Source organism: Zonotrichia leucophrys, chromosome 1A (assembly GCF_028769735.1).
Source record: "Zonotrichia leucophrys gambelii isolate GWCS_2022_RI chromosome 1A, RI_Zleu_2.0, whole genome shotgun sequence".
Classification (NCBI taxonomy): Eukaryota; Metazoa; Chordata; class Aves; order Passeriformes; family Passerellidae; genus Zonotrichia; species Zonotrichia leucophrys.
In genome coordinates this window covers 42,960,119-42,975,531 of record NC_088170.1, presented here as the reverse complement: position 1 = coordinate 42,975,531, position 15,413 = coordinate 42,960,119, and the positions used below count along the sequence as shown (strand labels likewise).

The window sequence follows — 15,413 nt, the reverse complement described above, 5'->3', positions numbered from 1 at the left end:
TAAGTTTATACATAGCAAGCTGATTTTGTGGGCTGGCAGAAAGAAATGAAGGTATGGTCCTGGGTGTTCAGGTCCTCTGTGCAAACAGGCTGTTTGTTGGCAATACTTGGGCCTTCCTATGCTAGCACAGCCACACCTACTTGTCGCATCTGCCTGTGGCTGGGATTTATATTTCCAAACCTGCTGTGCTGCTTAAATACAAATACACCTGGGAACTGAGAGCTGTACTGAACTTGCTAATTGAAATAAGACTTTGAGTTAGGTATCTCCTGCAAGCCTGAGAAAGAGGAGATTGGATGTTTAAAAATAGCATTGGAAATGAAGCTGACAGCTTGTGCTGGATTCTGACTTGACTCCATAGGATAGGCAGCAGGAGCTTTACAGATGAGGGGAGGAAAAAACATTTCCTTTCACTTACTATGTGGACAACTACCACCAGAACTGTCTTACTACCTATGAGCTGGTACCATCCTGCATGGCACTTAGAAACCCTGCCTTTGACTTATGTAGCTACAGCAGTTCTGTTTTCTACAAGCTTTTTTAAAGGTGGAAGTTCTTTTCACATACTCTTAATGCTGTTACTCCTAAATGTTTTCACTCTTGGTCTCTTATGGCAAAGCATTGTAGTTAATGTTACTGAAGCTAAATCTGGTTAGTTTTAGACGTGTTGAGCTTCCAGTCATTATGTTAGCTTTATGTAGTGGTTGGATGTAGCACTATATTTTTTCAGTAGTGCCTCTACTTGAAAACATCTTCACAGACTTGGTAGAAAGTGTTTACAGTGAGGATTTGGGGTTTTTTTTTCTCCTTCTGTGGAAGAAGGATTAGGAGTGGTGCTTCTGCACAGTGATTCTACTTAAGAACCAATCTTTTCTTTTTTGTTAACAGAAGTTCTTAGAAGTTACAAGTTTCTGCAGCCTGAGGCAAGAAAAGCTTTCTTACTGGGTGAGGGCACTAAACACTGACCTGAAGCACTTGCTTTCCATTTACTAGGCTTCTGTATTGCCCAAAATATGCCATGTATGAGTGTGATTGTTGTGTCAGGATTTTAGAGTTGAAGTCTGAGATGTCAAGGAAAGGGAGCTTAGTTGGGGGGGGGGGGTCTGAAGGGAGTCTGGGGGGGGTGGGGGGCTCTGGTTTCTTCTCACTGCAGTGGTATCCTAGAGAAAAGCCTTTTTGTTACTGGCCCGGCCTGAGTGGTCTAACACGAGTTTCAGCAGCTGGCACTGTCAGTTTTAGAAGCAGCCTTTAGCACTGTTACTAAAGGGCAGAAAGGGCCTATCCCCTTACTTTAGGAGTGAAACTTTGTGCTCTGTAGCAATCAACCTCCTAAAGTATCACTTATTTTCAGTGATACACTCAGAAATGTATCATTGCTACCTACATCTCTCCATTTGACATCTGAGTTAACAAAGGTTGCTCCCACCTCCTGTATGATTCGGAAGTTTAGTTTGCCTAACAAACTAAAGGGGAATGCCTCCAGTATTTTTAATCTGTAAGTTACTTGGAGATTTAAGCAAACCTAGTTCTCTTGTATAGCTGAAATTCTCATTGCTTTGGTTGGTTTGAGGGTGACAAAACTGATTAAATTTCAGAAATAATAAAGAGCATACTTGAGAGTTATGCTTTCTGCTTCTTCATATACTCCAGCTGAGAATATCATGTGCAACATAGCTGTGGTCCAGCGGCTTTCTCTACAAGCTGCTGTGACAAGTGTTTTCTATTAATAAGCACAATCACTTCTAAGTTGCCTTTTTTTTTTTTTTTTTTTGTCAGCTCTGAAGCAAAATGATGGCAGTAGTGGAAGTGTCACTCAGCACTGTTTCTTTCAGTGCTGTAGTTATGCTGATTCTGGGGCTGTCACCTCTGCTGTTGAAACTTGGTGCATTGTCAGCTTTGCAATTCTGAGATGGGCACTAATGAGGACATTTCCCTCAGTGCTAGAAAAGGCAGAGCTTCCTGTTGCTCAGTTTCTAGTAGCAGCAGGACACACTTAGAAATCCTAGCCTAATTAGTAGAAGCTTCCCTCTGCAGCCTTAAGATCTGAAAAACCTTTAGAAAATAGAGAAAAATGCATCTTGCATGTCAGAAATCAACAACATAAGAGGTGATAATCTGACAAAGTGCGAGGGCTGGTGAATGCTGGCTTGTTAAAAGGGTCATCAAAAAACTGCTGTTCATGCCCCAGTTAGAACAGAAACAAAATACTGAACTGTCTCATTTTCTCTCCAATAAACTTTATCTTCTGCTGAACTAGAAGGCTAACAATCTCAGCTTTGTTTAGGTGCAGTGAAGGAAAAAGTCTTTTCACTGGAAGTCGATCTATTAAGATTTTTTCATTGATAGATTTTGTTTGGGCTTAACGTCTGTGTTTTACCAGAGCCTCTCTCTCACTGCCTGCTGTCATTAATAAAGATGCCTGAGAGGATGTGATTTAGTTATTTAAAAAGTGCACACATGGGCATACAAGAGCAGGAGGGGAGCTCATCCCACCAATAGCTGTAAAACTTGGTGAGAGCAGACACATACACATGCATAAGAACTATAAACCTTTTTTCCTAGGAAAACCACTCCAGCTGCCATAGGCACAAATAAAATAATAGCTTCATAGCAAGAACTGATGTAAATGTAGCACTTTCTGTGATAATTTCTGGATCCCTCTGCTTTTACAAGACTTCCAAGTACTTTGGCAGTAGGAATTAGGGAGCTTTTTTGTTTCCTTACCAGGTAATGTGTCAGACTGTGTTTTTACATGTTAAACTTAAGGGACAACTGAGGATGAAGTCTGTGCTTTGTCCTGGCACCTTTCTCAAGTAAAACAATCCCAAACTTCCCAAGCTCTATGTACCATTCAAAACTGGGTTGTTGAGCCACCTTCACAGGATGGTGACTGAATCGTAAAGTTCCTGGTGCAAGAGTATTGTGGTGATTCTATTTCCAAACTGAAAGCAATGCTGCTTCAGTCATTGATAAACCTGCACTTTCTATTTCAGAGTTTTGCATATTTACAGCTATCAAAAGCAACCATAGACAGATGAAGATGCCCAAATGGAGCAAAAACAAATCTGATCTCAGTGTAATCTGCCCCATTTTAACTGAATGACCAAATGGTAAGATTCCAGCCTTACAGTGGACCAAAGCAGATTTCCTGTCAGTGATACATCTGTGTCATGGTTTGATGTCTTATTCTGAAGTATACTTAAAATGTAATCCAGATTTATGAACTGACAAGCATTTTGGCACACAACTGATGGGACACCATTCACTGTATGTTTGTTTTTATTGCTGCCTGCAACTCTGCTCAAAGGAAAGCAAAGACACATGCATGACAGGAGCACAGTATTTCACATATGTATTTCTGGAACTTAAACAGTTGGATAAATATTTTATCAGTTCTAGTTTTCACAACAAAAATAAACTCTGGTCAGTGTTGCGGCGTCTGAACTTCGCTTGATCTTTCTTTTAGACCCAACAGTTCAGTTCTCAGTTCTCCAGGCTTAGGAGGTATTTCAGGTATGCTCTATTAAAAACAGAGAAAGACATCAGTGTTGTGGCAGAGGAAAAACTAAACTCCCAAAACAGTAAATGAGCTTACTCTGCAAGAGCATGACAGCTAAACTGTGATTTTACCACCCTCTTTTCTGAGCAGAATATAATTCCTACATGCAAAACACCTGAGGAATTATTACCTTTTTGAAACTTGACTTATTTTATAGTAGCAAAATACAATTTGGAAAAAAAAAACAAGATAAAAGGAAGAACAGACAGTTTGTTTTAAAGGAGCAAAGCTTATTTTTGCCATTAAAGTGAGTTTGCTAAAGACAGTTGATAAATACATCAGAATTCTAGCACAGCTGAAGTTTCCTCACATACTCTTGGTGATAGAAGAAAATGTTTCACTGCTTCTACTGCCCTGATTTAGAAATAAGGCACTGAAACTAGAGTTAAAATTTTAAAAAAGTACCAGATAACATGACATTTCAAGAACTGCACCTCTTCAAAATTCATGCTACTTAAGAGATATAGATAATTTGATCATTCTGAATAAATATGTTGATTTGCCAGTAATGAAGGCTACAGTAGAGACTACTAAAACACAGAGATTCTGATGTATTTATCAATGACTGAAGCATCATTGCTTCAATTTTGAGCTGACAGCTCAAGCATGGTAATTTTTTAAACTTGTTTCCCATTTGAAAGTAGCCCAGAGAATTAAAAAACCCAAGAAGAATATGTGAGCAGGAGGATGAGGAAAGCTTTCAAGTCAGACCTCCAGGAGGCTAAACTAAACTATTACTATTCCTAGAGGATGATCTCATTTAGAGTTTAATTCTGTTACTGCCATTTTTACATCCTCATCTGTCATAATTTCTAATGTTAACTTTTGGTCACCTTCATTTCTATTACTGGAGGAAGTAAAGTCTATTTTAAATCTAGTACAGCCCCTTCTTGCCACTTTTGCACACACTTTTCAAAACCCAGCTTCCCACAGCAGAGACCCCTTCTCGACATGTGGTATTATGTCCACAGTGTCACAGTCACAGCATTGTTAAGAGTTGGAAGATCATCCTCTGGAGATCATCCAGTCCTAGCCCCCTTTCAAGAAGGGTCACCTAGAGCAGATCACACACGAATGTGTTCAGGTGGGTTGGAATGTATCTAGGGAGGGCGCCTCCATGACCTCCATGGACAGGCTGTTCCAGTGCTCTACCATCCTCAATGGAAAGAAGTTCTTCCTCATATTAAGGTGGAACTCCTTATGGTTTAGTTTATGGCCCTTGCTCCTCATCCTGTCGCTGGTCACCACTGAAAACAGTCTGGCACCACTCTCCTGGCACCCACCTCTGAGGTATTTATAAGCATTAATGAGATCCCCTCTCAATCGTCTCTCCCAAGAGACGCCGCAGACCTTGCATCATCTTCGTGACCCTTCACTGGACCCGCTCCAGCAGCTCCTTGTCCTTCTCGTACTGAGGAGCCCAGAACCGGCCACAATGAAATCCTGGCGGCCTGGCCAATGCCTCTGTAGAGGCTGATCTCTGCCCACCGCCAGGCCAGAGAGCTCCCCGAGGCACAGCCTCTCCAGCACACCCTCCATCCCGCACACACCCTACCAGCGACTGGGAGCCTCTCAGCACTTACAAGGTCAGGCCTGTAGTACCTGTGCACGACCTCTGCCCCCGCGAACATGGCCAGCATGCCGGCCGCCAGCGCCCGCAGGTAGGTGGGCCACGGCGCGCCGGCGGGCATGGCTGCGGGGGCGGGCCCTGTGCACAGAGCGCGCCGGACGTGCGTCATCCCCGCTGCCGTCAGGAGGGGGAACGGAACAGGGAAGAGGGTGCGAAGGCCCGCCCTTACCGGGGAGTATCGCGTCCGGCGGGGTGAGTCGCGACACATCACCCGCACCTCGGCTCGGCCGCCGGCCGCCCCCTCACGACCCCCGCCAGGGGCGGCCGCGGCCCCGCCCTGCGCCCCCATTGGCCGGCATGGTCACGTGAGCGGGGCGCCCGGCGGGTCAGTGGGATCGTAGGGGCAGCCGGCGGTGACGACCGTGGCGACAGCGACGGGCCCGGCGGGCGCGCCCGGCATGGAGGGCCCGGAGCTGGGCAGGTACCGGCGGGCCGTCGCAGCCGCCCTCGGGCCTCGCGGTGGGGATCACCCATTGTCCTTCTCCTTCCCCGCATCCCACGGGAAGCCGGGGCCGCCCTGTGGCGGCTGCCTTCCTCCCTGGGTACAAAGAGGGAGGAAAGGCGCTCCCGGGGCTCTGAGGCTCCCGGGCCCGCGGCTGGGGGAGCGCGGCGGCCCTAGGGAGCGTGGGCGCTATCGTGTCTCTGCCCCGAAGGGGATTTGAAAATTACTTAATACCTGGTTTTGTTGCAGTGAGCATATATTTTTCTTTTACCTTTTTCTTTTTTTTCCTTTGTTTTTAGCGTGAACGGAAGGGGAGGGGCGGGGAGAGGAGAGGAAAAAATAATGAACTGAAGGGAGGGGAAAGAAACAAATCACTACCTTTTCATGGTGATACTAAAAGTACTTAATTAAATGTTCTGTAATATGTATACATCAATACAAAAAAATATTTCTGAACCCACGCAAGAAATCTGGCCTAAAGTATATACAAATCTGAAAATCAGCTTTTTTTGGTTCGTTAACTGTACGCGTATTTTAAATAAAATGGAACTCTTCTAGCAGAAGGTTTAAAGTATTCCCTGTACTCAAAAAATCTCCTATAGCTTCGTTAGACAACTTCCCTGGAATCTGACAGATGAATGTTCATATTCTCCTTGTTTCAGGATAGATACCTGGGTTAAAATTAGTGTCTTGATCACAGGACTGTGGGTTTCTTAAAAATCCAGTGTGTAGTAGGGACTGGTCCCTTCTTTTGAGAAATTTAAAATCAGAATTATTTAGGTTGGATAAGACCTCTAAAATTGTCGAATCCAGCCATTAACACAGCACTGCCAAGCCCACCACTAAACCCTGTCCATAAATTTACACATCTGCATCATATTTTAAATACCTCCAGTGTGGTGACTCTGGGCAGTTCCCTGGGCAGCCTGTTCCAATAGTTGACAAGCCTTTCCATGAAGAAATTTGTCCTAATATCCAATCTAAACCTCCCCTGGCACAATATGAGATAATTTCCCCTTGTCTTGTCACTTGTTGCTTGAGACCAACCCAGCTTCAACCTCTTTTCAGGTGGTTGTGTAAAATGATAAGGTCACCCCTGAATTTCCCTTTCTTCAGGGTAAACACCCCCAGCTCCCTCAGCTGCTCCAGACCTTTCCCCAGATCTGTTGCCTTTCTCTGGACATGCTCCAGCACCTTCCTGTAGTGAAAGGCCCAAAACTGAACATAGGGCTCAAGATGTGACCTCAGCAGTGCCAAGTCCCGGGGGACAATCCCTGCCCTGGTCCCGCTGGCCGCACTATTGCTAACACAGGATGCCATTGGCCTTCTTGGACAAATATCTCTATATCTAAAATTTATTTGGTGTTTTTAATTATAGCTCTGAGATGATAAAATTATTTCCTGAAAATCTACTGTTCACCAAGTCCTTGCTATGTATTTGTGAGGCAGTAGAAGCTATGGACAAGAAGGTGGCTGTGTAGATAGAAGGGGGTGACAGAATAAAGTAGAAATGGGTGTGAGGGTTGTATATGACTAATAAATGTGTGGAGAGAGAGCTGTCTATGGAAAAATGTCTTTATGCATAGGATCTCTGTATGTGTGAACGCTGCCATATGGAATAAGTGCAATACTTGTGTTGGGATCCAGTGTGTGATAGCAGGACAACATCTGCCACACAACTTGTTAAAGCTGTTTAATAATCTGCATAGTGGCAAATCCTGTGTGTATTCTTAATGCTTTACAACCCTGAATGATTCATCCATTCTGTATCTTATCAGATCAAGCAACTGATGCCACATAAAAAAGATCTAAAATTTAGGGAACTTCTGGAAGCCCAGAGACCTTTAGCTCAACATGTGTTATAAATTGTTGGTCTGTTTGATAGACAGTTTGCTTTGGAAATATGTGCTACCATGATTTGACAAAAAAAAAAGAAAAGATAAAAGCTCTATTCTGCCCTTACAAATGCTGTGTTAATTCCACATCATAGCAATTACAGGAGAATTGTGCTGTTAATGTTGGGGTTAACTGATACCAGCTAAGCAGCCAGACTGCTTTGATGTTGTGGGTTAACAGAGTCATCAGAGAATGTAAGTGCAGTACATGCCAGCCTTGATAAAGTTTGACCTTTACATTCTGTTTGGTACATCGGTAAGTTTCTAAATTGTTGACAAATTATTTCTTTCTTTCTTCCTCTCTAAGATACTACGCATATCTTCAGCAAGCTCAAGCATTTTACTCGTTTCCATTCCATCAGATGATGACTGCAGTGCCCAGCATGGAAATGATGACTGAGCAGCCAGCTCTAGACAGCATTCCAGAGACAAACATTGCTCAGGAGCCTCCAAAAGGTAGCTTGACTGGGCTATGCGAGTGAGCTGAAGTGAGAGTGAGTGATTGGGAAAAAAATATTGCTCTTAAATTGCTTCCTTGGACCTATTGGATTTCCTTTCCTTGATGGTCACTGCAGAAGTACTGATTAATTGTATTCTTTAAGAAACATGTTCTAACAGATAATTAAAAGAGAGGAAGTAAATGGATGTGAATATATGCACATTGTTCAGTCTCACATAATTATCTTGTTCCAAGAAAAGTAGATTTTTTTTTCAATAGGTAAATGCATTATCTTTGCTGAAGTAGTGGGTTTTAGTATTGTGTTAGAGAAGGTTTTTTTAAGATTCTGGCTTCAAAATACCTATTTTTTTAAACTTTCTGCAAGAGAAGTACAGTATAATTTATTTGAAATATTTTTGTTTGAATGGTTGCTTAGTTTGTGTAGTAATCACAGGTAGGGAATTGGTTACTAAGAATTGTTTTGTATAGTGTGGCTTATTTAAACAAAGACTAACTGTTGGAAAGTGACACCGTTCTACAGCTCAACATTATTAATGAACATAGAGAGAGAGAGCAATCTCTGGGTGGTCATGTCGTGGCCAGTGCCTGTGCTGCCTGAATCTCTAAACTTTTAAGTGCCAGAAGATGAGAAAGCTTCAGGTGTGTTGCTTAAATTAATGAATTTTGAAGGTAAATTTACCTCTTTGCCTTCTCCTTGTGTCCATACATTTAGCTGAGTCTATTTGAGTATCCACACTGCAACATGGGAAATGTACAAAAAGAGTATTTGTTGTGTGTTTCAGAAGTTAAAAAAGGGGGAAGGAAAAGAAAAGCCAAACCAACTGAGCCAAAGCAACCCAAAAAGCCTGCTGCTAAAAAAGAAAAACCAGCCAAGTCCAAAGGCAAACAAGAAAAGATCACAGATACTTTTAAAGTCAAAAGAAAAGTGGACCGTTTTAATGGTGTATCTGAAGCTGAACTTCTGACCAAGACTTTGCCTGATATTTTGACCTTTGATCTGGATATTGTGATAGTGAGTAATTCAATTTCAAGATTAGGTAGAAAAGTCTTGTATTTACTTGTTATGATTTACATTCTTTCTGCTTACTCATCTATATTGCTTATATGGCAAGATCTTGCAAGATAAAGTACATAAACTTTCCTGTGTGTAGAGCTGCTTTACATTTTATGTACTTAGTTCTAATTTCTGAGGAATCTAAGGCTCATGTTTAGTACAGATTCATGAGAGCCCATAACTCAGTGCTTTATTTCCTGGAAGCTCTGCACCCTCTGAGCTGCTCTTTTGACCTTGCACATTTGAATGAGGCACTGCTGCAAAATTGTCAGGTTTTTTAAAAAATTATGGAAGGTGCCATTAATACATTTTTGTTTATTAACAGTAACTTTGTGAGAATTGAATAAGCATCCTTACTGTAACTTGATTAAATTCTTGACTAGCAAGCCATGTTGTCATTGTTAAAATGGACTGCTGTCTTTGTAGATTGGCATAAACCCTGGCCTGATGGCAGCTTACAAAGGACATCATTACCCAGGACCTGGAAATCATTTTTGTACGTTTTTGTTTTTCTTTCTTCTTTTAGCATTTGCAGAACTTTATTAGAACTTGTGGCATTTTAACTAAACTAGTTTGTTTTTTGTTTTTCTCCTGGGTTTTGGTTTGTTGGTTTTTGGGTATTTTTTCTTCAGAGAGGGATTTTTGTATTCTAAATATGAGTTCAAGACAGTGAGTTCTGTCAGAGAGGCCCAGTGAAAGAAGAAGCAATGGCAAATTGTCGAAGAAAGCTGACACATAGTATTTGCCACACTCTTTCCCCTCAAATCCATATTGATCGCTGCTTAAATGAATCACAAAATCTAAAGCTCTGTACTGAGCTTCTAGAATAAAAGACTGGTTTGCCTGAGCATGATAAGGAATTCCTGTTCACTGGGGCCTGTGGAAGAGGTAAAGTAATATTGGCTACTTTAAAACTTTCTGGATAGGTCAGTAGTCTTCCCAAATTAACTGATACTTTGTTAAAATAGATTCTTCCTTTAGCATTCCAGTAGTGCAGTAGTCAAGTGGAATTTTTTGGCTCTGTTTTCTTTTCCTTGGAAAAAGGTAAATGCATATCTGTCTTCCTACTTCACAGGGAAGTGTCTGTTCATGTCTGGTCTGAGTAATGAACAGCTGAACCACATGGATGACCACACCTTGCCACATAAATATGGGATTGGATTTACAAACATGGTTGAAAGGACAACACCTGGAAGCAAAGACCTCTCCAGGTAAGACAATAAAAGGAAATACAGGCTTGTTATTGAATTAATAGTTGTGATTATAATTTTGAGTATTTTGTCTTGTAGCAAAGAGTTTCGGGAAGGAGGGCGAATTCTGATGCAGAAGCTACAAAAGTATAAACCTCGTATAGCAGCTTTTAATGGAAAATGTGAGGAACTTATACTTTTAAATGAATCTTTTTCTGCTGTTAGCTTTTTTTTTCACTTACCCTATATTTTCATTTAGGTATTTATGAAATTTTTAGTAAAGAAGTTTTTGGAATTAAAGTAAAGAACTTGGAATTTGGACTGCAGCCACACAAAGTGCCAGATACAGAAACTGTAAGTATTGAGACTGAGAAACAAAACTAGGACACTCCATATTGATTATTTTAAAATTAATGAAATCTCAGGCTTTGCACACACTTAGGATTACACCAGTTTGATCAGAGCACAAGAGGTGTGAAAGGTTTTTACTTAGAGAAAGGGGAGTAGTGCAGTTTTTGGACCCATCTTTAATGCAGCTTCTTCAGCCTTGCAGACTTCTTTTGAGAAATGGCTTGTTATGGTTCATAGGTTGGTGCATTCTCTGAGGACTGCATAAAATACAAGTAACACGTACCTGCTTTTATGATAATTTTTATCTGATCCCGTGTCCAATTCCCTGGGTATTTGTATTACTGGATTTTGATACTGACCGTAACCATGCAGTACCACAGTGCGCGAGAAAGAACAGCAAGTCCATCCTTATGTTACTGCACGTGACCCTTCAACATTGCTGGATCTGGGCATGCCCAAGCTTTTCTGTCAGACTGGGTCTCCTTAACTTCCTGCAGTTTGAAGTTAAATTGGATGCTTAAGATAAAACAAGCAATTTGATGAAGAGTGCATTAGTCATAGAACTCTAATGCTGGAAAATATCTCAAGAGACCAGCTATGTATCATTAATAATTGGATTGTTTAATGTGTTCTTATAAATAAGTTTGAGCAAAGGCGATTACACTGCTTGCCAAGGTAGCTTATTCTAAAGCTTCATTATCTTGTCAGTTCAAAAGTTTGGATTGTTTTTCTTCTTATTTCTATCCTCAATTACTAGTGCTGCAAGTTTCAGCTGCCTTTCTCTAAAGGTGGAAGTGTTGCCATTAGAGCCTGAAGAATCGTTGGATAAAATATTTTCTCCTTAGGTAGCCCTTAAGGACTTCTACAGTAGATGTATTTGTAAGAAAAATAATCCCCTTTACTGGTACTTGTTCATAAAGACTGCATGATAATAGAAGTATTGAATACAGTTTGTTTTTCTTGAACTAACTTGATATCTTTAGTTAGGGCTGTAGGCAGAGGTAGAAACACTGAAGCTGGCTCCAACCGCACTAACAACAGTTTCACACCCTGGTTTACATCATGCAGATGCACTTCACCAATAGGCCAGGCTAATTAACCTGTGCTGCTTCCCTCACTGCTTTGGGGTCTTTGCTTGCTATCATGTACTCCTCTATGCCCTGGCTCAGACCTCTGCTTGTTCAGGGAGTTCTGGAGTGTGCTCTGCTCTCTTGTAACACACATGTTGTTGCTTCTCCTGCAGCACATAAATAACTGGTGAAAATTGTGCTCACTTAGCAGCTGGTAATCAGCCTTGTCTTCAGGGCAAGACAGATGGCTAGCCAAGAAAAATGAAAACTCATTTTAGCCCCTTCCACAACCACCTGTGGCATTAGTTGAAGTTTGTACAAATAGTTAGAAGAGTTAAGTTGTTCTGAATGCACTAAGTAGTAACTCATAGCTCAGGGATCAGTAATGCTTTTTTTCTTGGTCTTTGTTTCAAGCTCTGCTACGTTATGCCATCTTCCAGTGCAAGATGTGCTCAGTTTCCTCGGGCACAAGATAAAGTACATTATTACATTAAGCTGAAAGACTTAAGGGATCAACTGAAAGGCATCGCACCCAACATGGAGGTCCAGGAGGTGCAGTACACATTTGACTTGCAACTTGCACAAGGTATTGTTTTTATTTTGTTAACACTTCATTAAAACGTAATGTAGTGTACAATACTAGCAGTTTCCCAAGCAGAAAGAAATAAAGAATTTTTTAATGGGGCGATGTGATTCACTAAACTGTGTGGTATAGAATTATAGATTCTGTTCTCTGTAGTACAGCCTACATTTTTAAGGAGAGCAGGTAGAATCTTGTACAATTTGTGGCTTTTCTGATAAAAGTCCTCTTTGATAATTTTTATTCTAAATATTAATGCTTGAGCTGTTCTGTTTGTCCAGAGGATGCTAAAAAGATGGCTGTCAAAGAAGAAAAGTATGACCCAGGCTATGAAGCAGCATATGGAGGAGCTTACTGTGACCGTGCGCTGTATGACACTGACCAGTGCAGCTTGTCTTCAGATGGGACTGGTAAAGTGCTTGGGGCATTCAGTCTGCAGCCATTGCTGGGGAACAAAGAGCCTGTGGTGTCAACTGCTGTTACAGGGCTTGCAAGGGTCTTTCAGGGGTGAAGAGATAGATGAGATTGTTGACTTCATGATCAGAAAGCTGGATTTATTGATTTATGATATATGTTACATTAAAACTATACTAAAAGGAATAGAGAGAAAAGTTCAGAAGCTTGCTATCCTAAGAATAGAAAAGGACAAGAATAAACAAAGGAGCTCTCTCTGATTCTGTCCCAGAGAGAGCTCGGCCTTTGATTGGCCCTTAATTGTACACATCCAACATGGGCCAATCACAGGTGCACCTGTTGCATTCCACAGCAGCAGATAACCATTGTTTACATTCCCCTTCTGGGGCCTCAGCTTCCCAGAAGGGGGAAAAATCCTAAAGAAAGGATTTTTCACAAAAGATGTCTGTGACAAACTGCCTTTAAAAATTGTGTGATTTTTGTTTGTTCAGCAGGAAGCAATCCACAGTACTGCAAAGGCTCGTCCTTCGGTGAGGTTCCTAATGGACAGTGGATGACACAGTCCTTTGCAGACCAGATTCCAGAGTTCAATGCTGGCATGACACAAGAAAAGGAAGGAAGCAGCATGTAGGAGCTGTTTCTTCTCGGCTATGCACACATGCTGCAGTTTTAATGCAGTGATCAAGATTGGTACCTCAGTTCTCCAACTGAAGCATCTGAATAGTATTTTATTTCCCCTAGTTATTTTATTGTAGTCCAAAGTAAGTGTGTGGTAGGCTGAAATCCATGAACTAGATAATTTTAAGGAACTGTCCAAACTTTTTAAAAAAAGTTAGCCCTTTTTTGTATATGAGTTTTATATTTAACGTATACCATTTCTTCCAGTTTTGACAAATTGCTTTCTCGTTTGTGAAGATTTCTTTGGGGTGTTAATTTTATTCCATAAATGGCAACGTGGTAGGAACAGCAGCAGTATACTTTTTACTGATGCCTCAATATTTGGATATCTCTTAGTACTTTTATATCCAGAGGAGAAAATGGAAAATGTACCCTTACCTTGTGTAAAACAGTGTTTTTAATCATGCACAGTTAAGGAAATAGCGCTTTTTAAGCCTGCCTTTTACCGTCTTAAAAAGCATAGAAAGTTGTGTTCTGCAGCTATGGGTGCCGTCTTCTGGGTGGGATGAGAGAGCTCTGTCTGTTCAGTGAGTGTACCATAATTGAGGATGAAGGGAGTGAAGACATCATCTCAAGTCACAACACTGGAGAGGAAAACTTGTGTCACACAGGACAGGGCCTAAATATTCTAGCTGAGATCTCTTAGGATAAAGTTTCTCTACCACTCCATCTCTTTCCCCCTTAAATTCCAATGTAAGGAACTAGAATTGCTTTTATAAAAAAAGCAAAAACAAAGAGCAGTGGTAGTTCTTGAATTCTGTGGTATTTAAACCCCATCATTTCCATAAAGTTAGTCCTTTTGCCTGACATTTAGCAGGAGACAACCCCTTTGAATGAGACAGAGAACTGAAAGACTGCTTTGTCTTTAAAAGTCAAGCACAGCTATATTATTTACATCATGTACAATTAGCACTGGGTGAAATAGATTTGCAGTTTAGCAGTTTTTAACATTAAGCTCTCTTCAATCTGTCCTACCTTAGAGGGTCTTCCCTTTATTCCACTTAAAAGTTAAAAACACTAAGTTGAATACAGGGACAGCTGTTCCATGAATAAGTTGTCTGTAAAAACTATAACTCTCTTCTGAGGAACTTGCCTAAATTATACACATTTTTGGCCAATATTAGTGACTGAGGAAAAAAAAATTCATCCTGGTGCCTAACTCTCATCTTCTTTCCCTCTTTTATCATGTGAGGAAAAGATGAAGTAAAAGCACTAAGCTGATCAAAACACTAAAGTTTTGATAATCTTATGACATTTGGTGCTTCACATACTTGAAAACAGACACAAACAGTATCTCCACACTCCGTGCTGGTCAGAGATTCCTGTACCAGTGTGATTTATCCTCTCTTCACAGCTAGTGACAGTTGTGTGTAACTGGTTAATGTAGGTTCTAATCCTGCTGTAACACCTCTTACAGAGATCACATACTGTCAGCTTGTTGTGAGGCAGGCGTGTTTACAGTTTCTTCCCAAATTATGTGGGTTAATTCTGAAAATCTTCAATCGAGTGAGTGTGCATTATAATTCTGATTGTGTTTATTAGCTGCAGCAAAAAGCTATTCCACATATTGTCAGAAAGTTATAGGACTTGTCTGTTATTTAACGTGTACTGAAACATGTATTACTGTTTACATGGATGTTTTCCTGCAGGTGCTTGAAGTATCTTGCATCAGGGATTTGTTTAAATTTAGTTTTATTTTCAATAAAATTAGAAGCATGAAATTAGCACTGCTGCGTATGTAATACAGTAGGATGTAACTCCTGAAAGGCTATCCTGTTTGATTGGAAGGGAAAGGTCTCTTCCTTAATGGAATCACCCACTTGGTTATCTGGATATAAAATACAGTTAAGTGTACAATGACCATTCCACTAAATACTGCAGTTCTGTGTCCTTCCTCAAAACTGGTGCTCTTTTTGTTACAGTGATACAGAAGTTCTTAATTTGTCTTAAATCTATCAGTGTTTCACAATAAAATTGGGAATTGTACTTCAGTGTATTGGAATGTATTTTGCATCTTGATAGGATGTGTTATACACAGAGATGCACAAAACAGTCACCCCACAACAGAACACAGTAATATCTGCCCAGGT

General features: G+C 40.9%; 2 protein-coding genes across 4 annotated transcripts; one reads left to right on the top strand and one right to left on the bottom strand.

Moving 5' to 3' along the window:
* Positions 1-3,256: 3,256 nt before the first annotated feature.
* Positions 3,257-5,338, bottom strand: LOC135442607 (ubiquinol-cytochrome-c reductase complex assembly factor 6). Its single transcript, XM_064702573.1, has 2 exons — positions 5,143-5,338; positions 3,257-3,520 (listed from the first exon to the last, which is right to left on the bottom strand). The coding sequence occupies exons 1-2, from the start codon at positions 5,296-5,298 to the stop codon at positions 3,425-3,427; spliced, it is 252 nt and encodes an 83-aa protein (XP_064558643.1). The 5' UTR covers positions 5,299-5,338; the 3' UTR covers positions 3,257-3,424.
* Positions 5,305-15,319, top strand: TDG (thymine DNA glycosylase). 3 transcript variants are annotated; one of them, XM_064702563.1, is made up of 10 exons: positions 5,305-5,381; positions 7,834-7,982; positions 8,769-8,998; positions 9,467-9,536; positions 10,116-10,251; positions 10,330-10,412; positions 10,490-10,584; positions 12,066-12,237; positions 12,513-12,641; positions 13,137-15,319. In XM_064702563.1, exons 2-10 carry the CDS (start codon positions 7,889-7,891, stop codon positions 13,274-13,276), a joined length of 1,149 nt encoding a protein of 382 aa, XP_064558633.1. In that variant the 5' UTR covers positions 5,305-5,381; positions 7,834-7,888; the 3' UTR covers positions 13,277-15,319. The 3 variants fall into 3 exon arrangements, with proteins under 3 accessions (XP_064558633.1, XP_064558632.1, XP_064558631.1); XM_064702562.1 differs by having other exon boundaries at positions 5,370-5,610; positions 13,140-15,319; XM_064702561.1 differs by having other exon boundaries at positions 5,370-5,610.
* Positions 15,320-15,413: the final 94 nt, after the last annotated feature.

What these genes read in the sequence shown, in the direction of transcription:
- LOC135442607 (XM_064702573.1), bottom strand. Translation starts at nt 5,298, where the DNA reads ATGACGCACGTCCGGCGCGCTCTGTGCACAGGGCCCGCCCCCGCAGCC. An exon ending in GGTACTACAGGCCTGACCTT is followed by an intron (nt 3,521 to 5,142) that starts GTAAGTGCTGAG and finishes TGTTTTTAATAG; the next exon opens with AGCATACCTGAAATACCTCC.
- TDG (XM_064702561.1), top strand. Translation starts at nt 5,588, where the DNA reads ATGGAGGGCCCGGAGCTGGGCAG. An exon ending in AGCAGCTTTTAATGGAAAAT is followed by an intron (nt 10,413 to 10,489) that starts GTGAGGAACTTA and finishes ATTTTCATTTAG; the next exon opens with GTATTTATGAAATTTTTAGT. An exon ending in TGACTTGCAACTTGCACAAG is followed by an intron (nt 12,238 to 12,512) that starts GTATTGTTTTTA and finishes CTGTTTGTCCAG; the next exon opens with AGGATGCTAAAAAGATGGCT.